We start from the raw sequence: 27,272 nt of genomic DNA on the forward strand, positions 1-27,272 counted from the left end.
GCTGTGCTGTGATTTCAGCTATACTTATATGTAAAATTAGAGAAGCAACATATCAGTGTTTTTAACGGAAAGCGCAGCTCCTGTCAGCCGCGCGCTGAGCGCAGAGAGAGAAGTGTGCGCGCGCTGGGAAAGAGGGACCTCGCGCTCGTGCGGCAAGTCAGCTTTAGATGCATAAAAATTTTATTTTGCTACAAGCTGGATACACAAGAAGCACGTTCAACTCGGACGCGCAGACGATTGTCGTGCATAAACACCGTAAACAGCAACCGTTCTCGTGTCCGCGCTTAATGCGCATCTCCTATATGAAAAGCATTAGGGGGCCCTTGGCTTTTGGGGGCCCAAGGCAGTCGCCTACCTTTGCCTAATGGGTAAGTCCGCCCTTTGAATGGTTACCTGCTTTAAGAGGAGCCTCACCCTGACCCCTTAATTACATGTGATAACTGGGTGCACTTTACCCAGTCACCGTTAATGGTGGAAGGACAAAACTAACATTAAGCGTCAATAATTAAGAGAGCGCAGCATGTCCTGCTGTTACGTGTCTTGTCTGTTAGTTGAACAGCAGAGGAACTGAGAAATTAGACAATTCATACAATAACTAAAAAAACTATCTGAAAATTCATAGACTTTAAGAAAAAAAAAATGTATGGAAGCTGTCACTGGGTTGGTACCTTTTCCAGTGGTTTATTAATGGTTAAATAATACGTTTATTTACCCTAAACGGGTGCATATTAGAACCTTAAAGGTAGGCTACATATTAAAAATAAAGGTTCTTTATGGCATGTATGGTTTCATAAAGAACCTTTAACATCAATGGAAACTTTTTTATTGCACAAAAGGTGCAACAACAAGAAATGTGCTTCTTTGGGGAACCCAAAATTATTGTTCTATGGCATAGATGCGAAAACCTCCTTTTGGAACCTTTATTTTTCATACATGGTACATTTTGCTACCTTTTGAAAGTGTAGACCACTCAAGACCAGTGAGGGCTTTTGCACTTTTTTTTCCCTGAGAGTGCATGATGGCATGCATATTAAGTATATTTTAAATATATTAATTGGAAATATTCGTGCATTGCAGTTATTTAAATGCACACGTGGGTTTCCATATTTATTTATTTTTATTATAAAATTTAGTGCGCTGTAAAATCACATATTTCTGTCATTTAGGTCGATTAAAGTGAATGTAAACGATATAAAATGATTTAAAAACAAAAATATAAGAACAATGGTTTTAATTATTCTGGTCATTTATTAAGATTCGACTGGGACACTGACGGAGACATATTTCTGATACAGTTGTCAATATAGGCAGTCGCTTTGTGGACAATTTAGGAGCATGTCCTGTCTCGGTGTTTTGGGCTCAGGGGGCGTGTACTGGGGGGGTGGCCTGTAAACATGCCTTATCCTAAGGTGAGCTGCCTCAGCTGCGGGCGCTGGGGATGCTAAGCGCTCATTGGTTGGCGCTTACGGTCAATGGCACGCGACTATGGATGTAGTTATAAGAGTCCTCGCGTGCCGCCTTTCAAACTGAACCAACTCTTGAGCATCAAGAGGAAAGATCGAATAGTCGGCGATTGTTGTTACTGGGCAACACCAACACAGCACAAAAAAATGGACTCCGTGTTGGATCCATTCACAGGCTTGGACTCCTTCTCCTCCCCTTATTTCAACGACGATGACTTCTTCACTGACCACTCGTCGAGGGACCACTTGGACACAGACGACTTTTTGGATGAGGACGTCGATTTCCTCACCAATCAAATCCAAGAATATTATAAGGACAGCCGGATATCACAGGACGGAGATTATTGTGACGTTGGCAACTTCTCTTTTTCCTCGTCGTCTTCGACTTTCTCGTACGGATGCGCTGACAGCACCTCGGAGCTGTCCCCTCACAGAGACGGTCCCTTGCTGAAGAGGCGGAGACGCATGAGATCCGAAGCGGAGATGCAACAGTTACGTCAAGCTGCCAACGTCCGGGAGCGACGGAGGATGCAGTCCATTAACGATGCTTTCGAGGGACTGCGATCTCACATTCCTACTCTACCATACGAGAAGAGACTTTCGAAAGTTGACACTTTACGTCTGGCAATCGGCTACATTAACTTCCTTGCAGAACTTGTGCAGTCCGACATGCCGATCCGGAACCCACACAGTGATACTTTAAACCAACCTAAAAAAGTCATCATTTGCCACAGAGGAACAAGTATGTATACCATTATTATATTATTTCATTATTATTATTATTGTTATTATTATTATTATTGTTATTAAACAGCTCTCGCCCGTTTTTTCCAGGATCCCCATCTCCAAATGACCCAGACTACGGTTTGCCTCCTCTCGCCGGACACTCTCTGTCATGGACTGACGAGAAGCAGTTAAAAGATCAGAACATCATTAGGACAGCAAAAGTTTGGACCCCAGAGGACCCACGAAAGTTGCACTTAAAATCATCCATCAACAACATCGAGAATGAACCCCCCTTTAACTTTATTTGCTAAGGCAGTGCCATTATTATTCTGTATACACATTGTGTACAACTGAATTGTATGGATATATCCATGTTTTGTTTATTTGTAATGTATTATTGTTACTATCTGTGTTTCAGCTTTTTAGTCTGAATTGAAGATAAGGCCACTGGCAATCATTTTGTGTCGTATTTAATTGTTTAATTGTGCTGTAATATATTTTTCTAATTTAATATGGATTGTATGTCAAATAAAACCTATTTTTACACAAACAAAACACGAAAATCGTCTATATTTATACTGATATGATGACTCAATACATTTGTCTAATATTTCACTCTCATGTGTCCGAATCTTTCAATGTACCCACAACAGGCCTATATAAAACAATTCCTAGGACCGATATGGAGATTACTATTGTAATCTATTGTTTGAGTTTCCTCAAAGCTCAACAATAGTTTAAAATATCAAAATGATCCAAAATTAAATTAAATTAGGCAAACAAGCATCACATGGTATATATAATTCGAATTGTACAACAGTATAGCGTCAGTATATGACGATATATCTTGTAGACAGGTCATCTTTTATTCTTTGCCTATGAATAGAGTCAAATCCTGCGATTAACTGTAACTAAAACGTGAGTTCTGAATGGATACTTTAATGTGAGGTGTGAAGCCCTGGATATAGTGTAGAACGACAGCTGAAAGATGTCACTATTTATCATTATGGAAATCTGACGGACCCTTGCTGTGACTCTGACAGTTTGGGTGAAAAATAAATAAATAACGAAACAGGAGAGGAAGGAGTATGTTTTAAAGTATGGCTCCAAATTGGTAAAAGAGGCATGACGTTTCCTTTGCCTTGGGCAGTTGGCCTGGGTACACTGCAGGTGCTCCAAGGCTAAATTTTCCCGTGGTATCCACTTGTGTTCTATGTACCCAGTTGACTCTACGTCAGCTCTCGCAGTTATTAAGAGGTAGCCCAAACACATGCCCATGTCCACATGTCCAAAGTAAACTCGTGAAGAGCGACTGGAATCTTATATCATGGATAGATTGAGACTGGAATCACAGGTATTTATTTAATAATCATTTAACATCTCACTTGTTTATAATGTAATGTTTGATATTACTTGTTCATTATATCACATTATCAATACATTGTGTACAATCATATCATTAGTGGAAATATTATTATTGTATTACATAATTATATGTTTATTATTAACTAATGTTTTCTGCTTACCAATGCATTTATTTCCCCATATTCTTAGTTCGTATCATTTAAGTTTATTATGCGGAGATGACTAATTAATGTCAGAAATAATTCGCAAACTCCATTGTGAACGTCCCTAATGAATTCAATAAAATCTTAACTGATCGACGTAATCCAACCTTTCCATGTATTAGCGCCTCATTAAACGCGTTGATTTCTGCTATCCAGGGCGCAGGACTAAAACCATGTAATCCCATTATGCTCATTACAAAGTCAAATGTTACCAAGTCAGACTTAACTAAGATAAAGGACCCCAGACGTCTTATGGCGATTTCAACTGTTTGCCCGTGGAAACATTTCAATTTGATTAGGGGAAGACAAAAAATGCTGCTATCATTGTATTTTGGCACATCAAGCTAGTGAAAGAGATTGTTGGAAAAAAGGCACAGTACAAAACCCTTAAAGCATCTTTTGGAAGAGCGCCGATGGAGCGGAAGAAAAAGGCTGATGCACTGGATCTTTTCAGGTTTCTGTTTTGTCACATAGGGGTTTTGGCTTGGCAAAGTTTAAAAGGCGACCATTTATTGCTTGTCAGGTTTAATCCCGTTATTAGCCTATGTGTTCCAACATCCCACAGACTCTTTTGGGAAGTCCGCGACTGTGGATGCCCGTGGGTAGAAAATGATGTTGTGCGGAACACGAATTAGAATAGCCTACTTGTTGCGCGAGCCATTACGCTACAGAGCGATCTCATGTTGTTTTTGCGCAGTCGTGGAGATTTCATTTTAAACAAGCTACAAACAAACAAAATTCAATAACTGTAAAAAAAATAAAAAAATAAAAATAAAAAAAGTGATTTTAAATGTAGCGTTTGTCAGGGTTTTTTAGTCATGTTCTGCGTGTGTTAAAGCAGACACATTTTGCGCTGTGAAATTTTGGCAAAATAAATCTGCTGACGCTGTCACAAGTTTTTGAGCCCCATGTAGTCCACACCTTATTATTAAAGAAAGTGAAAAGATTACGCATGGTTTAGCTATCATTGTCAACAATCTTAGGATGCGCACTAAGCTGGGAACGACGCCTATCAAGATTCTCATAAGCGTTAAATATGTTCATTTTCGGATTATCCCCTGCAAAAATATGGAGGATAAGACTGAAAATCTTGGAGTCTAGTGCATTTTCATTAGTGCATGGCAACAGTGCCATCGGGGTGCCAGCTGCCAGCTTGAACAAACACCAGTTGATTCCCCTGTACCCAAACTCTTTAAAGCCTACTAAATCCCCCATGTCCGAGTCGCGTCCCGGGGGTACAGCGTGATCCTCAATGTAATATATCACTAATTATTTGTCCAAAAATATTACCTCGGGAGGGCACAGGCTAACAGGTGCTGGAGAAAGCCAGGCTCATCACGCACCCCGGGTAGGGGGACTTTGTTGCCAAAGTACAGGCTGTCCGGGCGCCCCTAGTTTTACACGGTGCTGAGTCTGCAGATAATTGCCATGATATCTTTATTGCTAGGACTTTAACATCTACGTCCCTGTCGTGTTTCTTCTCGATGCACCTGGTATTTCAAACTTGTTCTTTTTGTGCGCCTGGGTCCTGGACAGCAGCTGCGTAAAACAAGCAAAGAGGGAGGCCCGTCTCCGTCTACAACGTCTCCAAGACGTGTTGGCATGGCTGTCTTGCCTTTAATGTACCATTAGCCTTTGTCTTGACACAATATGGGAACAGTAAAGCATGACGTGCGTTATAATAAAACACATTTCCAATGATCCACCCGGATTTAGGGCGCCAACGCGAGCCAGCCGACAGTATTGTTTTGTCCTCCAAGTCCACGGGCAATAGACGCATTGCTGTGTCTTGATCAAGCCATTAAATTTATGTCCACCAATTTTTCACGTGCAGAAAAAAAGGAGCCGAGTGCTGCCTTCTAAGCACATTGATTTCCCCGCCATCACCTGGCGCTCGGTTTAGAGGGAAGGGTAATGCGAGGCGCTTCGTAAAGAGACTCAGTTAACATAAGGCCCTCACCATCCTGCTCCATTGTTTCGTCTTGTTAATAACTCATTACCCGGATTTAACAAATCCTCCATTGCATATGTTTGGTGTCTCCATATTTTGATCCGTACGATTAAGCAGATGTTACGATTGAAAACTGAAATGTCTGAAAGGAGAAGAACGGTCTCAGCGCGGGCCTAACAAAGAGCCTTGGAGATCTTCAGAGAGACATTTAGGACCAATAAACAGACTTCAACCTGCTCTATTTCAGCCATTGTGTCGTTTTTGAATAATTAAGGTTAATAAGAATAGGTTTGTATACTTTGAATGCCAAGACCTCAGGTGCGTGGTGACATGATGAATGATGTGCCTGATTTTTGCCAAGCTTGAGAGCCCTTCTCTTGGACCTTCAGGCTGATGGAAAATATTGTAATTTCTTTAATTCACAGCATTACTTTCATACAGGACAAAGCCGAGTGATGAAAAGCTTATTTTGCAATGAAACACACTACGTGGTGGCTGCCCTGCCTCAGAAAAGAAAGAGCGAGTCAATGCCCGGGTGCGCTTGGGTTTGTGCGCACGTAGTCTGCTCCATCTAAATCAAATAAAGGGAACCTTTCCAACTTTTAAAAGACCACGTTTACCTTTATTGTGGCCTTTAACGCCGTATCCATTAAGCATATGGTGCGAAAGCAGCAGCCTTTGTACTGGCGAAACCCTCGACAGAGCAACCGGTGTCTATTGCGAATCATTTAACTTCTTAGCTGCCAAACAGGATCCAGGGAAACAAGCGCACAAAAGCGCGCACGCGTGCAGGACTTTTAAGAAAAATTAAATATTGTTCAATTGCGCACAAAAGGAGAGAACGCCCGCCTTAGATAGCACCTCATTCTACTTTGTAACAAAAAACGCAAGTTACCTCCCCCCCAAAAAAAACATACACTTGAGCCATGACATTGGACCTTGGAAAATAAAATATCACCAAGGCAAGCTGGGGTTTTGCGCACGGGATGTCCGGCTAACAAGAGCGAAATGGGTAGCTGACAGAGTTTGCTCGTCTGAAGGTGGCCTCCCTCTCTTCACCACAAAGCTTGAATCCACTTGCAGCACAAGACTTGCCTTAAGATTTTTATTTTCTTGGCTCACTTTTTTTCTATTAGGATTCTTTATGCACTTAATCTGCTTCTTTAGAAATGTTTAGATGAAAGTGCTCTGTTTTACAGTATCTCATTAAATCTTAATAAATTACTAAAATGAAAATCTAAGTAAGCTAAATATTTTTTTTACCTTGTAATTAACAGACCATCTATGCAAAGTAAAATTATACATATACTTAAACATAAAAAAAACATTATAACCTCAAGTATTATAAGTAATATCTGAAAATCGTGATTTCCATCATTTTTTAATAATAGTTTTGTACATTATGACATGCTCAGCAATTCAATGAATGGTAGTCTACTGTGTTTTTCCAAGTCACGGTCAAAGCAAACTTCAAGAAGGGTTGCTCAAAAAAGGCAAATAGTTTCTTTAAAAGCCATAGCTGACCGTACATTTGCCTAGTAGTGGCAATTTAGGCAAAAAAAAAAAAATTCCTTGAACTTTAAACTCGAAACACAAGGTTCACGATTAGCCACAATACTATCTCTGGTGCTTTATATTAACAATTCAGATTGGTCGCCCTACACCAGAGACAGCTGGCTTTGCTTGGCCATGGAACCCCATACCACCCTTGGTGGACCATACACAACGACACTGACCTTACCGCGGGGGAAGCCAAAATGTGCCTTTGACTGAATTAGCCTCAAAGACGTCTTGCTATGATCTTTGTTCGCCACAGAATGGACTGAATATTGTTCTTAATATGAGAGGCATTGTATCCAGCTTTTGCGTGCCCCATATGAAATATTACTGCTCCTTTATTCAAACTCTCGTATTTCAAGGCAGGCATGTAGTTACCGTATGCGGTTTTGTGTCAGTGCTAAGATATCCAGACCCTGCCTGTCACTTCATTTCAGTGCCTGGGTCCCATACTTTTATTAATGTTTTCTGCTTTTGTTCGAGCCCATGGCCAAGGAAATGCTCATACTCTGATAATTCTTCAAGGAATAAGGGCTTAGAAATTTGAAAAATTCGGTTAACATATCAATACACTCCATTCCGCAAGGCATGAAACAGTTCCACAAATAAACGATCGAATCGTGCAAATTATGCAAATACTTTGTGTTAATAATTTTTGTAGCATAATTTTTTTTCTTTATTTTTTTTTTACATAACAAAAATGAAAAGTACAATTTGGCTTAAAAGGTTCGATTTTTTCACTGTTTGCAGTTTTCCTTTTTTTTTTTTTTTTTCCTAACAGCAACTACTTTTATAATTTTCCCAGCCAGCGTTCTGCCTATGAGAAGGGAACAGCTTCGCGTTGATAATTGATCCAGTTTTTTATTCAGACTTCTACCTTCCGCAAAGAGACGGAAAACTCGGGCTAAAATGTGATAAATTACAAATATGCAAATTTCATTCAGTGGCGTTTGTAAGTGTGTCTATCTGAAAGTGAATAAGGCATTGCAGTCAGTCTGCGCGCACTCGGGGAGCTCGAGACCCCAGGGCGCGGATCAAAGCGCCCCATTCTTTTTCATCCCCGGTATTCTCCCACAAACGATTTCGATACAATATGTTTCCATGATGCACGTCATGTGCCTGGGACGCAGAACTCGTTGCATCTTTGCACAATGCGTCGACCGCCTTTTGTTCGACAGGATGGACTTGAGAGTGTTTTTCCCCTAGTTGCCAGGTTTCTAAAATGTAAAAGCATGCATCATTTTTCACCAGGTCTCGTTTTAATATTCACAAAAGGAAATCTATGAAAACAGACCTTTCAGTTGTTCGCTGGCATGAACCTCACTGCTGTCCAACTGATTTCTCCTATTATAAGCATTTCTCAGCGGGGAGGTATTTGCAACACAAATGCAGCTGTAGCACACACACACATACACACAAAACAGCATATTTAAAGTAAAGACGTCCAGCTTTATGTCATTAATGCATCATTTCTCAAAACAATAAATAAAATCTATAAATAAAAAATTATAATCTCTTGCTCTTTTGATAATCATCTGAGAATAAAAAAAAAGAACTATATTATTATAATTAATTAATTATTATTATTTCTTTATTTTTTAAGCATCAAAGTACCTTTGGTAACCCCGGCACTCCGAAAAACGTTCAATTCTCCATTCCTCAATTGTTTTCCAGCTTTGAATGAACTTATAGCTGTGGCAGAGGGGAAGCAAAAGTGTAAAACAGCAGCTCAGTGCAACTAGACCATGAGTTTAGAGTGATTGGCTGAAGTGGCCTTGGGCCAGAGCTGGGAAAGCTTCCAGGCCAGACTCCCATTAACCCTCTATGGTGAAACTCTGCTGGAATCCAACACACCAGCCATCTCCATTTATCCACCAACTAATGAAACTAATTAATTTCTGGAGTTCAGCTAAAATTCCACTTTGTTGTTTTACAACCTGAGCCTGAAATCCTGTGAAAGTAGCAAACATCTTTAGTGCGATACCCCCTCCTGAGATTGTTTTAGCTAATGATATATATCTGACATCTTATAGTAGTTTCCATGGTAACAGGGGCGCAAGCAGTTTGGACCACGCTGGTCTGTTCAGTAGCACAGCAGTATGGAAAAGTTGTTTTGTGACTCTGGCAATGGACCAGTTAGTGGAAGATTACAAGGAATTAGGCCATAATCACATAATCCCTGAGAAAAGGGTCACGGCACAGTGATCAGGCTGATCAAGTCATAACCCAATAACCATCCGTTGTACATGACAGATAGTTAAAGGAGAAATTGGTAATTGATTCTAAGCTTGTCCCTGAGGGTCAGTGGGGTCTGGAGAGACCAGAATTCGGAGAACAGCTCTGCAGGGGTTTGCCACAGAGCGACACTGTTTATACAGAACACTACAGCTACCAGCCAAACCACTCTGTTCTACAGATTTAGAAGGTCAATGGTACTGTTTATCACTTCATACTAAAGCTTAGAGTAAAATTAACTGTGTTCGATTTTTTTTAAAGCACATACAAAATGTAAAAGTAGAGCCCATTTCAAATGGTCATTTATTCTGTACAGTGTGAAGAAGAGAAATAAAGACAGAGCGAAAGTGATGGGGGCAGAGCAAGACTAAAGACTGAAATGGGTTCGAGAGCCAAGATCTTATTGTTCGGCTTCACAGCCATTGAGATCGCCTCCAAAGCTGTGCATTCCGCTGGTTTTGTGCTGTATGTGGCATGCGGAAAGCGAAAGACCATTCTTGAAGCACTCTTTACTGTGGCAGAAGAATGCATACAGTTACTCATGTCTGCACCTCTCCAACAGCATTCAGGCTTAAGAGCTGCAGTAGACTGAGCCCATTCACAGCACTGTCAATTACAGTCAGTTAAAGTCACGATAGCCTTTTGTTTTCTCTTAATGGGAGCTCTGTGCGGCTTCACTATGGGAGAAATCTAATGAATTTACTTAAAGAGATTCAAAGTTTTCTCTTTGCTTTGCTTGAAAGCATGCCAAGCAAGTTCAAACGCACTGTACAGTGCCATGATATCTTCACTGACAAAAATGAACTGACATTTCTTCAAAGGTACGAAATAGGAATTGCTGTACATATGCTTTATTAGTGCGAGAAACTGATAGATCAATATCCTTAAGTATAATAATAAGACTATGAGTTCAATCTAACTAGGTGTTTCCTTTTTTAAGATATAAACTATTAATATATAATTAAAACTGTTGTTATTGATATACAAATATTTTTTTGTATAAATCTCATCGCCATATTGCATAATCTCTTTGACTGCTCCCCAACTCTGTGATTTTATTTCTGATTTATAAAGAAGTTTTATTACATCATCAGGTTTTGAAATGACAAAAACAAGCTGTGCACAGACTAAGCTATTTCTGTTTTAAATGTGATTTGAGCTTCACAAAACCTAGGGTGGTTGCCTCTTGAAAAGTGAGAAAGACATCCAGCTTATACTTCTTCATCTTCCTCATCTGCCACGCTCAACTTGGGGTCTGCAATTACATAAAACACTTAATTAGCAAATAGCTTCACAATGCCAAGAAAATCAAAATGAATCTTTTACATGAAATCAACATCTAAAATACACCAAACCAGTTGGCTTTCACCAAAAAAGCCCAAAATGAATAGTTTTATTTTGTGCATAGTATTACCAGTCATATATCACTTGTAAATCATACATTTCATTCATATTAGAGCACTTATAAATTGTGATGCACGAACTGTGGTTTTAACCATCCCAAGTCATTTTTTGTACCAATCAAGTGAATGTGAGTACTGCCCATGGGAGGGGCAACATGACATTTCCCTGGCCGATTCAAAACAGGTCACGGACCCTCCATAGACACCAAGGCGGTGGGAGGGAGAACTTAACCACACCGTGTAACCGAATCAAACCAGTGGTTACCCCTTTTCAGCCCACTGGAATAGCCATAACAATACCATTCACTTTGCAGGAGAGAAGACATGCTCCTTTGAGACTGACTGAGAGGCTTTTTATCAACTGCAGGGCTTTGTAGCCTTTAAAAGAAAAAAAAATAGAGAGGGAGAAAGAGAGAGCTCATTTTGAAAGATGTTTATTTTGCTAACACATTTTATTTTATTTAACTGGGTGTGGCTCTAAATATAAGGTAAAAGGGTCTTAATAATGGCAGATGACGGAATATGCAGTTTTTTATGTGCGGAAAAATCCTCAAGCTCAGGTCTGCCCTAGTGCTGACCTAGGCCTTTCAGGTTGCTTGAACACATCAGAATTGCCATTGTTGAGGTTGATTAATTGAGTCTGATAAGTTACCATGAATGAAGATTGTTATAGTGTTTAATGTGGTGGGCCTGGGTTTGTAAATGCCTCTTTCAAGTAGTTCTGCAGAAAAGCATATGGGCCAGACGTATTCATGAACAAAAAGAAAGAAAAAGGCGAAATTTATTATGGTTGTGTCCAAGCAGTCTTGTCCCCCTTCTTTTGATCATTTGCCGAATGACTTTGAAGCCATGCACTTGCCACATTAAAAAGGGAACATTTAAATCTTTTAGAAAAACAAGGGAGATTTTACCATTCTGCTTAAGTTTTCTTCTCTTTGACAGTGTTCACAATGTGGTTAAAAGTTTTAATACTTAGTTTATTAAACATTTAAGTGAACATTTTTCCTTAGTCAAACATATTGGCATTTACATCTGATTATTCCTTGAAGGCAATATTCATATTTAAAAAATAAAGCTCAGCTAACAAGACCCCTCAGACAGACAGACAGGCAGCCTTAGCTTACATGTCCAAACAAGAGCTTGTAAAGCTGCGTTTGCCATAAAAGCTTGAAATTATTCACACCAACTTAGATTGGTGACACACTGAATAAACATAATCTGCTGTGTGACAACAATGTTTGCCAACTCTTTCCAAGTGTCAAGACCCTCAGTAGCCGGTGCCTTATCTCCAGTGTCTCAATTATTGGGTGTCAGTGGTGATGTATGGACCAGATTCTCGTGGTTTAGACAGGGGCCAGCTAGCAGTTGTAGAGGTCACTGGGCAGGCCCTCTGGACAGAGGACCAGTGACCCCCTTCATGCTGACCCACTATAAACTACTGCAATGGCCTGTAGACATCTCTATCCATCCAGAGCCTAGGCTGCAAGTACAAGGCTTTTTTCAAGTACTTAAGCAAATATGCAGAGGGTTAGACATAATGTAAAAGCCAAAAACAATAATATTGAGAAATATGTATACAATTTAAAATAAATGTTCATTTTCACATGTAATTTATTCCTGTGATAGCGAACTTTTACTAATTTACTCCAGTCTTCAGTGTCACATGATCCTTCATTCTAATATGCTGATTTTGTGCTCATGAAAAGTCTCTTTTGAGTAGTTTAATGCGTCCTTGCTGAATAAAAGCATTAATTCCTTTAAGAAAATCTTAAGTAATAAAAATTAAAAGTGTATTTATTACAATATCACATTCATTCTAAGTGTATAAATCTATACAACGCTGCAGTAAGAAGAACCAATGCAGAACCAATGACACGCATCTATTGTCTATGATTACTGGCCTGTTGAAATCCACCGACAGGACAGCGGTGTAATCTGGGCAGATTGATTAGTTAACTTCTGTGCATCAGATATTTGTGTCTGAGAGCTTCCATATTGACAAAGGGTATTAAGTCTTTCAGTTATCTGGCCAAGTCATGCCTGCTAAGCTCATTAACCTAGATCCCAATCATCAGAAAGTCAATAATAGGCAAAAGAGAGATTAAAAAGTAGCTGAGGCAAGACAACTCTCTCCATCATTTCTCATTCCTGTTCCTCATGTGTCACTGCCGATATGATAATAGCGTACAAGGCAGCCTTTCAGAGTGATGGACATGTTTGGTCAAATCAATATCTTTGAACACTTATGAACATGTTTTTTTGATGTGGTCAGTTTGAGGACAGGTTAAATTAGATGTGTTAGTTACTGGTCTGTGTTGTTATGTCTTTCAGGTGGTCATGCACTAACCTAATACAGGAAGGGCATCTGCTCCTCTTTCACTCTGTAGGCCGATGTCCATCTTTCGCTGGCCTCCAGCACCTATACGTGGCATATCAGAGGGATATTTAAGCTACAAGTCCATCACCCCAAAACCAGAACAGTTTTCAGTTGAAAGGTTTCTTACCAAAGGAGCCATATTACTATAGCCCAGCCGACACTTCTGCCGTGGTGAGCAAGGAGCATCCATCTGCAAGAAAACGACATCAGAAATATCTCCAGTTTTCATGCACATGTTGGTTTTACTTTATCTGTGAGAACATCTCATAGATGCAACTGTTTGTATACAGAGGTCATGATATTTGCTACACTCCAACCCAAACTCTAAACCTAAACCTTCACAAATCTGGTGACATCATGAAAACATTATATCAACCTTTTAATTAATGAGGGCCACTTCAAATGTCCACGAAGTCAATTTCCAACATAATTCACTATATATCGTTAAGGACATTAAAAAAATAAATAATAATAATAATTTAGGGTAACACTTTTATTTATGGATGAATTCTCACCATCAAGTAGCTGCTAATTAGCATGCATAATACTAGTATAATGGCTGTTTATAAGTACTTATAAACACATATTAATGCCTTATTCTGCATGACCATATTTTAGATACCTTACCTCATACCTAAACTTAACAACTAGCTTTCTAACTATTAATAAGCAGAAAATTAGGAATTGGTCCCCAAACTAAAGTGTGACCAAATTTGGTCCTCATAAGTACCTGTACACAAACACACAGTTACTTGGCCAATCTAAAGGCAGAAATATCGTAGACTTACATTGTTTTATAGTTAATCTTAAATACTACAGACAAATCAAAATCCACATCCTAACAGAAAACTTTGCGATTTTACAATTAAAAAATACATGTATTTACTATATTTATATTTTCATTTTACATCCCCAGATGTCCCCAAATGAAGGATTTGTCAAATTTAGCCAACTTCTCGGGGACAAATTTATCCCCAAAATTAGTAAAAAAAAAATAGGAACTCACACCATGTATACTGTATGTATACTATCAATCAAAATTTTGGGTTCAGTAAGTGTTTTCTTTAAAAAAAAATAAATAATAATATTAATACTTTTATTCAGCAAGGACACATTTGTTACAAAAAAATATTGGTGGCATTAGTGGCATTTCTATTTATCAAAGAATCTTAAAAAAGCCATCATAATTGATAATCATAAGAGATATTACTTGAGCACTAAATCATATTTCTGAAGGATCATGTGAAGCAATGGCTGCTCAAAATTCAGCTTTGCCATCACAGGAATAAATTACATTTTAAAACTTATTAAAACAGTTATTTTAAATTATAATAATATTTCACAATATTATACAGTTTTTACTGTATTTTTTTTATCAAATAGATGCAGTTTTGGTGAGCTTTTGGTGAACTTTTTTTGAAAAAACACCCACCAAACTTTTGAATGTTAGTATACATGATACAAATACAATATATATAGTGGCAAATATTGGGTATATGTCCTTTTTAAGAGGTTCTAAGCTATTTTCATGTGCATTATTTGTGTAATAAATGACATCCGGCACAGGCAGGCCTCAACAAGTTGCGTTTGTCCTCCTTGTAAATGGGGTGTGGGGTGCAGCGCAAAACAAAAACAAAACTTATGCATATTCATCAGCCTTCACAAATTGAGGCCAGAGATGAGGGGCTTAATGTGCGTGCACCTGTTAAAGTCTGTTCTGGGTTAACCTCTACTGTATATGTGCTCTGTGTGTGTGCGGGACAGGCCACAGGTGCAGATTTCATTAAGGGTTACATGATTAAAGCTCCTGCCCTCTTTCAGTGTGGTAAGACCGGCTTTGATGAAGAAAAATACATGTTTTGGTGTAAATATCATGGAAGGGCATATTTATTCAAAGTGGACAGCGACTGAGAGAAGCGACTGACCGCAAAGCTGACTGAGGCGTTGTGCAGAATGGCTTCCTGCCGCCGCAATGTCTGCCGTAAGAACATCTCATCCTTGATGGCATGGAAACTTAAGAGAGAAGTAGTCAATGTAGAACAGCTCATGGAGTCAATTGAAAAGGCAATTAAGAGTTACAAAGTGTACCTCTGTCTTAAAATCTCAAACTTCTTTTCCCACACCTGATTGGACATGCACAACTGCTTACTGAGCCTGATAACATAAGAACAACAGAGGGAAGTGGAAAGAACAAGTACTGTACTCTTTTAAAACGTTATTATACCTTTCAATCTCCTTTTTCTGCATTGCTTCAGTCTTTCTATGTTCTTTGATTTTTTGAACCAACTCTGTATCCCCAGCAAGCTGAAGGAAAAATAATGCTAAAATTCAGATATGTTTACGCATGCATGTAGTTCCGCTTGAACAAAGTGAAGGGTACCTCCATGGTTGTAGTTTCTGCTGGTTTCTGCCTCTCAAACGTCTTGTCAGTGGCTGCTTTCTGACAACAGAAGAATCACAAAACACATCCTAAAATTTCAATGATGCATTACAGTATAGAATCTGTATATCAATGAAGTAATACATATAAAATGTTACTTTTGTTTCCTTGTGTTTCCATTTGTGTACAACCCAAAAATAACAAATCTGTCATCATTTACTCATCCTCATGTTGTTCCGAACCTGTAGTAGTTATTTTTTCTATGTAACACAAAATAACATATTTTGAGAAATGTCTCTGTGTCTTTTTTTGTCCGTATAATGAATGTCAATATATGGTCCAAATATCATCTTTTGTTTCAAAGAAGAAAGAAAGTTTAAAGCAGGTTTAGAACAAGATGATGAGTCAATAATAATTTTCATTTTTGGGTGAACTATCACTGAATCTGGCAACAAGTTTCATTTGCCGGTGCACCTCAGCTCAGAAGAAAGGAAATAGCTTTGGAGCTTTATCGGTTTTCCCAATGGAGATTTAAATGGAGGGCCAAATTCTGTGTCGCTCACAAAGGGTCATTTTAACACCAAATGTCCACTTTGTGTGGCATGTCCAATCAAGGCCTGACACAGCTTTGTGGAATGTCATGTTGGCTGATTGAGTGCGTACGTTCAGAGCAGTGTGAAGGTCAGGTCACCTCAGGTCAGCTCGGACATCCACTTTTCCACCCGTGTTCCCCCAAAAAAGCCTAACAGAACGTGGGAGTCCCTTTTTAAGTTTCTCTTATTAAGAGTGGGTGCAGAGTGTGTTGTTAGTCTAACCCAACACAGAAAGGATGTCAGTCTACCCTTTTTCTTTCATCCTAACCAAAGAAAACAATGAATGGGAGAAAGAAAGTTTCCTTGCCAGATTGTTCAAAGAGCCATTGTGTGCAAAAAGGAGTAGGTGTTGATTTGTGACAATATGATAGTGAGTTGCGTAAGGCCTCTGAAGTCCTCTGCTTTGAGAACAGACACTAATGAAGGCATGCTAAACTTCAGTCAGTTTCCTTACTAGTTTGATGGATGCAGGATGCACATTTACAGTTTAGACATAAAATATGGATCATTCAACCGAACAACAACCTTGTGAGAAGTTTTGATAGATTCCATGTACACTACCACTCAAAAGATTAAAGTATGTTGAATTGTATGAAATATCTTAATGAAGAACAGCATTATTGTGAAAGATTTATTCAGTATAAGATAGCTGTTTCTATTTTAATATATTTTAAAATGTCATTTATTCTTGTGATGGCAAAGCTAATTTTTCAGCATCATTACTCCAGTCTTCAGCATCACCTGATCTTTCAGAAATCATAATCATCTAATATGCTGATTTGGAGCTTAAGAAACTTTTCTTATTATTACCAATGTTGAAAACAGTTGCTTAATACTTTTGTGGAAAGTGTGATATTTTTTCAGGATTCTTTGATGAATAGAAAGTTTAAAAAACAGCATTTTATCTTAAAAGTTTTTTTGTATTTTTTTAAGAAATAGAAACCTTTTATAACATTATAAATTCCTTGAAAGTCACTTTTGATCAGTTTAATAGTTTAATACAGTTTAATACATTCTTGTTGAATAAACATATTAATTTCTCAAACAAAAATGTTACCTACCCTAAAGTTTGAAAGGTAATGTGTATTTGGGTAAAAATATATATTTTTTCTAAAATCACCTGATTTTGAAATATAGTATTTGTAATCATTCAAGCACAGACCCTACATTAATATATCTATTGTTTGCCGAGGTAAATAAATCAAACTGTTTGCGCATTGTTTGTAAGTTTGGGTCACTGTCTATAGAGGGCCAGACACGTGCCAGTTAAGATCGAGGCTTGGGCGTTATAAAAAAGATAAGAGTTCCACACATTTCCATAATAACTAGCCACTACAGTGGCCAAGCTCATTGTAAGGGTGCCCTTTATGAAGTGGACTTTAAACCGGGCTCATTGTCCACTTCTATTCAGCTGTACCCCATCACCCACTCCAGCCTGTCACTGTGTTGTGTCAGCTGCATGCCACATTCCACCCTCTGCTAGGCGCTGACCACCTCCTCGGTTGCCTCTATACGGTCATCGTGTTGACAGAGTCATCGTCCTGACCACCCACCCCACCCCCCCACCCCAACTCTAAACTCACCCTTCCCATCCAACAGAGCCTTAACAAGCCATGAACAAGCAAATAAAAAAGGGCAAGCATATGTAAGAATCCTGGATGCTATGGCCACTTTTAGGATCAGCTTCATATAAGCTAATATCATATAGTGTTGGTATATTAAAAGGTATGTAAGATTAGCACTGGATATAAAAATTACTGTGTGTTTGTGTAGTTTTCAATGCAAAAGAAAAAAGAACTGCACTTGAAGAAGGGAGAGGGGAGCTGCCATCCATCACTCAGGGCTGTTAATGAATGCATTTCACTGTTGGTACGGGTTGAATTTTAACCGCAGACTCATGGCTAAAATCGATATGACTTAGATACTGCGTGTGCACCTTATCCTCTGTCTTTGCTTTAGGACACTGATGTCTGGGGTAATGGAGAGACCGTCCACTGGTCAAGGGTTCAAGACCTCCAAACATCCTGAGACAGATAGGACTCATGTCAAGTCCGTGCTGTATCTGAGCATGCGTTCAGCTGGGTCTCATGCTCACCTCCTTCATCCGTGAGGCTTCAATGCATGCAATTTCTTTCTCCATTTCCTCTTTTATCTGTTTTATCTGCAAAAGATAATAAAAAGTTATGCCACAAACAAGAGTGGAAAGTAGGTGAGACTTCATGTTGTTTGCTTATTTGCAACCATCCAAAGGTTTCTTGGATATTTACACCCAGGTTAAACCTTCAGAAGTGGTCAACCAATAGTGTTGTTGACAAGTGCAGTTGTGTGGTTGACGGGCTGTTCATTTGGGTGTCTTTTCACAGAGGCGAAGCTTGCACCCAGCTGAGCTTCACACTCCACTCTGGCCTGGGCTTCAGCCTCTCATTATAGGTCTTTCCTGCAGCCTTCTGGCTATAGAAACAAATTTTCTGCTTCATTGATCAAAGTCACCAAAATAAAATGGAGAAAAACGTCATTTTTTCAAAACGTCATTTTTTCACTTTACATTTTTATGCATAGCCACCATGCTAGACCTTAACATTGAGTTTGTCAGTCACAGCACAAAGGGGCGGCTCAACAAAGGGTGCAAGACTGAAAAGAGGCCAATCTAAACTGCTACACTAAATATGGATAATCCTATTCTCCCGGTGGCTCAAACAACATTAAGGAGGTCTTCATTAGTGGTTTTAACCAGGGCTTCTACATGGAGCGTGTTTGGCCACCACCTGCTCCATTAGTCTCTTTCCTGGCCCTACCAGGTTTTGTGGCCACTCAGTATTATGTTAAGAGCCGGAAGAACATTATTGATCTGAAACTAATATGCATCTCTATTATAAAACACTTAAAAAATAAAACAGAAAGAAAGAAAGAAAAGATTTAAAAAAAAACCTATACCATGGTATATAAGCATATTAAATTACACAAATTAAAAATATTAATATAAAAAAAAACAGTCTGCACTACAGTGTTTTATCCATTTCAACAATTCAGTGGTACGCTTTCTAGAAATTTACCATGTCTTTTTTAATAAATAAATAACACATTTAAAGCAATTTAAAAAAAAATAATTCAATGAATGCAACATAAATAATTAAAAACTGTATCATACAGTATATCTGTATATTAAATTATGCATATGAGCATAACAGAAATATATAAACAATATAATAAAAAACTATTTAAATAAAAATGTGAGTGCAGAACATTGCTATATTACTTTCAGCAATTAATTTTAAGTGGTGAGCTTTATCATAATCAAATCACTGTCATCAAAACTGCAAATATGTGACCCTGCACCACAAAACCAGTCATATTATCATTATTTAGATTTATACATCATCTGAAAGCTGAATAAATAAGTTTTCATTGATTTATGGATTGTTAGGATATGACAATATTTGGCTGATATATAACTATCTGAAAATCTGGAATTTGAGGGTGCAAAAAATCTAAATATTGAGAAAATCGCCTTTAAAGCTGTCCAAATTAAGTTCTTAGCAATGCATATTACTAATCAAAAATTAGTAAGTTTTGATATATTTACGGTAGGAAATTTACAAAATATCTTCATGGAACATGATCTTTACTTAATATCCTAATGATGTTTGACATAAAAGAAAAATCGATAATTTTGACCCATACAATGTATTTTTGGCTATTGCTACAAATATCCCTTTATGACTGGTTTTGTGGTCCAGGGTCACATATGTGATACATATGAGCATATTTGGAAAATAAACATATATTTCTTCCATACTTTAAAGAAAAATAGCATTTTTACCTTTGGTAAGTATGGTATTTTAGTAGATTTTTTGTTTTAGTTGTAATGCATAAATATAAACCTAAGTAAACAAACTAACTAACAAGCAACAAGTGACAATAATAAACATCTGTATGCATAGTTTTCTTTCCTCTGCTGAAGAGCTGTGCTAATATGAGCGTTTGATTGCAGGGTAAATTATGCCAGCTTTGACAGGACCCTTGCTGCTTGTCTCCCAGCAACCCTGCAAGGCCAGAGGGAGACTTTTAACCTTCTAGATTCTGTGTGGCCGAATTCAATGGCTGAGTACCATAGAGTCTTTCACACTCTTTTTACGTTGTCCTCTGTGTTCATATTTTAATTCCAGCCATTGTGTGGCAAACTTGGTGCATATTGTTCCTCGCAATCAACCGCAGATGCTGTGTAAAATGATACTTGCTAACCAGTGCTTGAATACTTTTTGTCTGTAAAACTGTCTGAGTATGTAAATAAAAGATTCTGTGTTTTTAAACATTTAAAATTGTATTTAAAAGTTTGGATGGTAAAATAAAGCAACTGGCTGACATTTGAGCTCATGACTTATGAATACAAGGCAGCAGTCCAACTTAGAGCGTATTTAAAATGCACAACAAAGCACTCTGACCACATGGTTTCTTACTGTAGTGCAATAATATAAACTCTGGCATGGCCCCAATCTTAACACCACACAGTGCTACTTCACACACACTTCAGCTTTACTGCACAAAGATAAAACTCTAAATAAACAATCCTGTATCAATACATGTCAAACCCGCTGCACCACGTCCATTCACCAAATGTTTTACCAATATTAACATGCTACAACGTCAGCTCGGTGCTTCATATCGTCAGCTGTGCTTGATCACATATCATAAAATAATTTATATCTCCCTCATGCACCAGTTGCTGCAGAGCATTTAATTCATGGTAATTTGCTCCACTGGCATGCTTCTCTCTGCTCACACGAGTAAAACGTGTAAAATTATGAGGGACAACATTGTCTAGGCTGTAAACCTCACATACTGTATGCTGTCCTATTTATTTTACATGTCACACAGTAACCATTTCTGGTAAAGATAATTATTTCCTGAGAGAAACAGAAAGAAGTGAATGGGGCCAATTAATTTTAAAAAGTTAATAGCATAAATGTGAAGCTTATAATTTAGAAAACTTAAACATACATGGCAACAAAGTCGTAAAATAGAAATAATAATAATAATAATAATTAATTATAATACTTAGATAATAATTATATAATATAGAACTTTACACAGAATTGTTTTAATTATTATATATATATATAAAATTATAAAATAATGAATTATAATAATTAAATCATAATTATATAATATATAATTACAAAGAAAATGTTAATATACTATTTTGTTTTAGAAACTGGTATAAAAACAATTATCAATCAGAAATTTCTAGTAAATTTCACAAACAATTACAAAGAAAATGCAAATTACACATTGAATTAAATGTGACATTTAGAAGTGAAAAATCTAATATTTCCTTGTGAAACATCTTTGTTTTATTTGCAACTTTGAAAAATCTTTTTTTTTTACAGTTACTGTAATGCATTTTTTGTTTTTTTGTTTTTTGCAGCTTTTCAAAAGGGGAAACTTTAATGTTTAATGATTAGCCACATTTACTTCCATTGTGAGTGTAATATAAGCAGTTTTGGTTTTTAAAAGAAAGCAATGAACAAGTTGAAATAAAATTTTGTGGCAATCAACATTATGACTGAACTTAACTAGCACTGAACCCAGAATTTTTGTATGTTTCTATTGACTATCTTTGGATTTACTGTACACCACACTGGTCAGTAATTGTTGTGTTTAATGGTGCTATAAATGTGCTATATAAATAAGTTGAACAATTCTTTAACAAAAGTAAAAAACCTCACCTTTTCTCTGCCACTTTCTCTTTCAAGGTTTAACTGCATTTTCAGTTGCTCATGTTCACCTGTCAACTGGAATAAAATGAAATGAAAGTGTTTTAAATAAAACAAATGCAATGGGCATATAAGGATGTTTCTGACTTTTTTTGTGCACTTATTACTATATAATACCATTTGAAGGGCTTTTTTGCTGTCGTCAGCCTCTGATTTTAACTGTGCCATATCCAGAGCTATAGATGGAAGAAAGAGAGAACACAAAAAAAGACTCAGTTCAATATTCACCCCCACAACTTTTCACAATATCAAGAAGAGAAACAAAGGCTGATGCCAGGAGCACAACGACAGGTCATACACTCATCTTTGTTCATCTTTCGCATCTTGGGTCAGTGGACTGAAGCCCAGTCCTGGCCTGCGTGACCTGTTCTGGCTCAGGGTCCTGACAAGCTTCTGACCTGGTGCATTGCTGCTGACATGTCCACTCGCATGCACTGACCAAACACAAGCCACTAAGTTCAAGGGCCAAGTGTGTGTTAGTGGCCAAGAGCTTTTATTTCCATAGAGACTAAGACCTGGACAGCTCTTATCTTTAGTCACAGCCAATGCTAAACGTTTTAGCAGATGGTTTTTCACATTTTGAATGGGGACACATAAAGGGAGTTTATGTTTCAATGAAATGGATGATATGTTGTTTTGGAGGATTTTAAAAACTGATGTGTTTATGTGTAATCACAAAAAAACAGTGGCGTAAAATACTCAGACGGTTACCAAAGTTATATAAGCAATGAAGGAATATCAAACACTATGAGAGATAAAGGGCTGACCCTTGAGAATACACCTGTCTTGTGTTTGCTTTCTCCTCACAGACTCCCACAGAGTGTGAGATGATAGCTATGGTCTGACAAGTGTCCTCAAACATTGCGCTCTGAATGCTAACTACCTCACACACCGAGAAAGATAAGAGAATGTGTCTATGTTTCCAAAATAAGCATTCATGACATACTGTATGTTTGTTTTTGTCCCAAAAAAGCATTTGAAAAAATGCAAGCACACATTTTTTTGTGTGTGGTTTATAAAAAAGGAATTGAAATGTGACATGTTACCCAGCCTCTGCTCTTTGGATTCCAGGACTCGGTGAACTTCTTCCAGCTCGACGTGCAACGAGTCAATGTTATCTTTTAGCTTTTCATTCTCTGACTTCAGTCTGCTTTTCTCGGGGTCCTCCACTCCCTCGGAGCCAATCTGAAAAATGACACAAGTCCTTTTTAACTTTCTCTTTACAGCGCAAAACAAAAGCCACGCCGCTCAAGCTGCGTGGCAAATATGAGTGCCATTCAGGCACAAAGCAATCGTACAACTTTCTGCCTCCTACCATTTCCCCCTGAATAATAAAAAGCGAGAAACAAAAAAAGCAAACACATTTAGAAGAGGGCGATCTCTTTTTTTTCTCCTCTTCTCTCTTTTGCCCTTTTCTTCTCGCCCGGAAGAAAGACGGCAGTACATTACATACAAAGCCCATAATTCATGGGGACATTTTTATTGACAGGAATAATACATATCATACTGTTTGTGTGCCCCTGTCATTCAGGTCAATTTATTCTGGAAGTCAAGGAAGGCAGCTGGGGCCTATCCACCCACAGTCTGGGCTCTGCTTTCTAACAAGCTCGGCAGAGCCGGGCCGTGAGGGGGGCGATTGGAGGATGGCTGAGCAGCCCCAGGGGGTTCGCAGAGAGCACAGTTTCCCGGGGGGGGCTTGTTGCCTTTGTGCTGTCCCTCAGTAGCAGCGCTGCCAGTGTCACCAGGATCACATCACACGTCAGCGCGCTGAAGTTTGCAGACTGGGAGCCGCATGGAGCCCATCAGGTTCCTGTGATATCCACGCAGTTGGCCCTCTACTTTGTACCGCAGCAACCATTCATGCCCCGAACATTAACAGGGCTTTTGCATGCCTGTCACACTTAAGATTGTGCAGGCGTTCAAAGGCTTTCAAAGGGTTTTCTTCTTTTTTCCCACTTTATTCACTCCGTCTCTCTCTCACTCATTCATTAAGAAAGTAAATTGCAATCATAAAGATGTTTTGATTGCTCTAAGTTTATTTGATGTTTGGCGGTTTTCCTTTTTCGTCACATTTGGGATTATCTCGAATGAGCCTTGACAACATATATACTCTCCGAAAAACAGTAAAAACGCTGTCACTGGGGCAGTATCCTTATGTACATTTAAGGTATAGGGGTAAAAAGGTACACTTTAAAAAAAGGTACCATCACAGCTTTTGTACCTTGAAAAGTCACTGCGTCATTTTAGTCACACAGAATTAATGAAATGCTTTGATATATGACATCTTACATATGGTAGATGATTGTTTACTACAGATTTAATCCCAGAATAAAGAGCCATGTTTTATGAATGTGACTCCCCAAGTGTGATGGTCAGATGATGATGATGATGATGTTGTACATGTCACAGAAATATGACTTCATGCAGGGTGGTCACCTCAGCCCCAACATCACCCACCCTTCAGCTGTCCCTCCCTGTTTCAATGTAATCTTCAAGGGAGAGACAGTATTAACTTTTGTTCATAGACACTGAGCCTAATTTTTCCTCCTCAAAAAGATATTTTATACTCTAAGGAACACCTTCCTGCCCTGTTTGAACACCCCAACCTTTAACTCTGGCTCCACCATCTGCTGCAGTAACAGAACTACAGGTGATTAGCCATGCATCTCTCCTGTGGGCGTGAGAGTTCTCATTAGCACAATGAACAAAGCTCGAACTCCGCCGGGCTGCACTCATTTGTTACACTTTGAGTGGCAGGTTTTGTATGGCCGTTCTCCCGGCCATCTGCCTACACAAGCAGCCGTTTTGGTTGGACAGAGCTCAGACACTAAGGGTGAGAGATAACTCTCTGAGGCGGAGTGAGAGGGGCAGCCTATTAAGAAGGCAGATAAAAGACACCTCACTTATTGCCACCTGATAGCTTATTCATATTGCATGTAAACCCCTTTTGCAAGGGCATAAAGGTGAGTAATTGATTTCACTTTGTGGAATGCAAGAACCTGCTTATTAGTGTACAGCCATGGGGTCAGGTCACTCCGAAGTGCACTTCAGGCTTAATAGAGCAGGCCACTAAACAATAATTACCATCCTGCTGGTCTATAACAACACAAGCTGGATGACATTTAAGCAATCAAGAATCATACTGACATCATTAAAGATAAATGCACTACTGGCCAAGCAATGCTTCAGCGTTAAAGCTGCCATCAAAAAAGGACAAAACTGAAAATACTGTACATAAAATATAAATATGCAGAAAATAAATGCAATTGTAATGTATTATTTCAAAAAATCAGCATGCCATGACAGAAATAATTACATTAAAATAGAAAACTGTTATTTTTATTCTTCACAGTAATACTGTTTTTACTGTATTTTTTATCAAAAAAATGCCTTGGTGAGCATAAGAGACTTATTTCAGAAACATCCTACCAGCCCCAACTTTTTGCAAATTTTCACAACATTCTGTTTGTATCCTTCTTTGCTTACTGGTTCTTTCACATTGCTTCATTGTGTAGATACATACTGGGCTATATTTAAACAAATTAAACTGATTATTGTACACAGGTTTTTCTGTGATGAATGGCATTGTGTCTGTACCTCATATTTCTTTAGCTGTTCAACCATCCACTCAATCTTCAAGTTCTTCTCCTGAAGCTCATTCAGAAGGTCCTTTACTCTTCCATCAATAACATCACAGACTAGATCCGTCTCTTCTTTATTCGTCAAATTTGGGCCATGCGAGATTTCATTATGAAAGATTCATTGTGAACTTTGTAAATTATATCAAATACATTTCACAATAGGTTATTTGATATTACAAATTCATCAAAAGCTTACCTTATAGCTGGCTTTGATCACCTGCATAGCATCTGATAGCTGCTGCTGATAGCTTCTCCGAAGAACAGATAATTTCTTAAAATAAAACAGACATTATTAGAGTAGAAGCATGATTTATTGCTTATAATAGAAGCAGCATTGTGTACAAACCTCTTTGTGGCAGTTCTCCATATTCTTGATTTTATCCTTCATACTTGCATAAAGGGCATTGGATTCATCCTGCAGTTTGGTCTCATACTGCAAACATATTATTTTCAGTTTCTTTTCAGTGTCTTCTTTAAACATGTTCATTTCCTGAGATGCAATCAAATATTTTAAAACATGTAAAAGAATAATATGGCACTAGCAACACAAGGTTATGGTTTATACTTTATATCCAACATATCAAAGACTGTAAGTTGCTTTGGACAAAAGCATCTGGCAAATAAATAAATTTTAACATAAACAAAAACTTGCTACTATTCATTCAGTACTTTCCTTTTGTCTTTCTTGTTTTGTCAATAGGAAGGTATCATTTCCTTCTCAACTATAAATAAATTATTTTTGTGAGTTGTAGAGCATTTATACAGCTGCAAGCCTGCTAATCAATATGTTTAACTCTGCAGGCTAGAAGATTCCTTGTGAAGGCACTGTTCTTCACCACAAAGCCATCATATGCCCTCTCAGCGGGTGACTAGGCGGCCCGCAGTGAGGCCACTCAAAGCTAAAGTTAGAAGAATCTTGAACTAATAAGATGAAAAGCCAGCAGCATGAATGAATTCACTGAGCATATCTGGAGTATAGCAGCTTTCTGTGGGGCTTTTTTAAGGCAAAACAAACTTGCATTTATAAAGATGGCTGCAGATTGATTGATAGCTGACAGACTGCTTCCTATTTTTTGTGGTTAAAAAAAAAAGTTCTATGAACGGATTAACCTGGCCATTATAAGGGACTATTTATCAAGTGGTAGCAGATACACACCTTCATAAGCTCTGCAGTGTTGGCAGCGAGTATCTTTATATTTGGCAGCTCTGACTCGTCAGTTTGGACACAGGCATCTTGTCCAAAAAATCCTGCCCTCAGCTGGTTTGACAGAGCATATCTGAAGAGTCAGAAAGGTCGTGTGGTGAAATGAAGTGCAGATCCTGCGCTACTGAACGGATTCGTTTGCCAAAATTTAACAAGTTGGATTTGGCTCTGGCGGTCTTCAGCAACTTTACAGCTTGTTTCCAAGAGAGCAGAACTTCTTACCGACGTATTTCCTTAATCTCTTCTGAAATCAGCTCCTCCTCGGCTTCATCCGCAATGCTGTCTATTCTCTTTTCGATAACGTCCATGAATCCAAACATAAACGCTATCGCACAGCGTTTCACTACAGATTTAGGCTGAGCTACGGTTGCCGTAGCAACAGAAACTTAACAGGAAGCCA

At 38.3% G+C, this 27,272-nt stretch overlaps 2 protein-coding genes and 2 long non-coding RNA genes across 6 annotated transcripts; 2 read left to right on the plus strand and 2 right to left on the minus strand.

Moving 5' to 3' along the window:
* Positions 1–1,454: 1,454 nt before the first annotated feature.
* On the plus strand, positions 1,455–2,974 carry LOC109060422 (pancreas transcription factor 1 subunit alpha-like). Its single transcript, XM_042719307.1, has 2 exons — positions 1,455–2,205; positions 2,298–2,974. Exons 1-2 carry the CDS (start codon positions 1,473–1,475, stop codon positions 2,498–2,500), a joined length of 936 nt encoding a protein of 311 aa, XP_042575241.1. The 5' UTR covers positions 1,455–1,472; the 3' UTR covers positions 2,501–2,974.
* Positions 2,975–3,131: 157 nt separating this feature from the next.
* Positions 3,132–18,468, plus strand: LOC122136204. 2 transcript variants are annotated; one of them, XR_006154016.1, is made up of 4 exons: positions 3,248–3,543; positions 13,235–13,451; positions 18,042–18,122; positions 18,213–18,468. It is a non-coding gene; the product is annotated as an uncharacterized LOC122136204 (long non-coding RNA). The 2 variants fall into 2 exon arrangements; XR_006154015.1 differs by lacking the exons at positions 18,042–18,122; positions 18,213–18,468 and having other exon boundaries at positions 3,132–3,543; positions 13,235–13,733.
* On the minus strand, positions 7,431–9,271 carry LOC122136205. Its single transcript, XR_006154017.1, has 3 exons — positions 8,880–9,271; positions 8,560–8,657; positions 7,431–8,482 (listed from the first exon to the last, which is right to left on the minus strand). It is a non-coding gene; the product is annotated as an uncharacterized LOC122136205 (long non-coding RNA).
* cb2h10orf67 (chromosome B2 C10orf67 homolog) lies at positions 10,528–27,272 on the minus strand. 2 transcript variants are annotated; one of them, XM_042718360.1, is made up of 16 exons: positions 27,095–27,272; positions 26,825–26,945; positions 26,015–26,101; positions 25,866–25,939; positions 25,625–25,748; positions 23,074–23,212; positions 22,145–22,203; positions 21,980–22,045; positions 18,349–18,414; positions 15,661–15,720; positions 15,505–15,584; positions 15,369–15,434; positions 15,206–15,293; positions 13,408–13,470; positions 13,251–13,332; positions 10,528–10,755 (listed from the first exon to the last, which is right to left on the minus strand). In XM_042718360.1, the coding sequence occupies exons 1-16, from the start codon at positions 27,190–27,192 to the stop codon at positions 10,712–10,714; spliced, it is 1,317 nt and encodes a 438-aa protein (XP_042574294.1). In that variant the 5' UTR covers positions 27,193–27,272; the 3' UTR covers positions 10,528–10,711. The 2 variants fall into 2 exon arrangements, with proteins under 2 accessions (XP_042574294.1, XP_042574293.1); XM_042718359.1 differs by having other exon boundaries at positions 26,015–26,158; positions 27,095–27,271.

Source organism: Cyprinus carpio, chromosome B2 (genome assembly GCF_018340385.1).
Source record: "Cyprinus carpio isolate SPL01 chromosome B2, ASM1834038v1, whole genome shotgun sequence".
Classification (NCBI taxonomy): domain Eukaryota; kingdom Metazoa; phylum Chordata; class Actinopteri; order Cypriniformes; family Cyprinidae; genus Cyprinus; species Cyprinus carpio.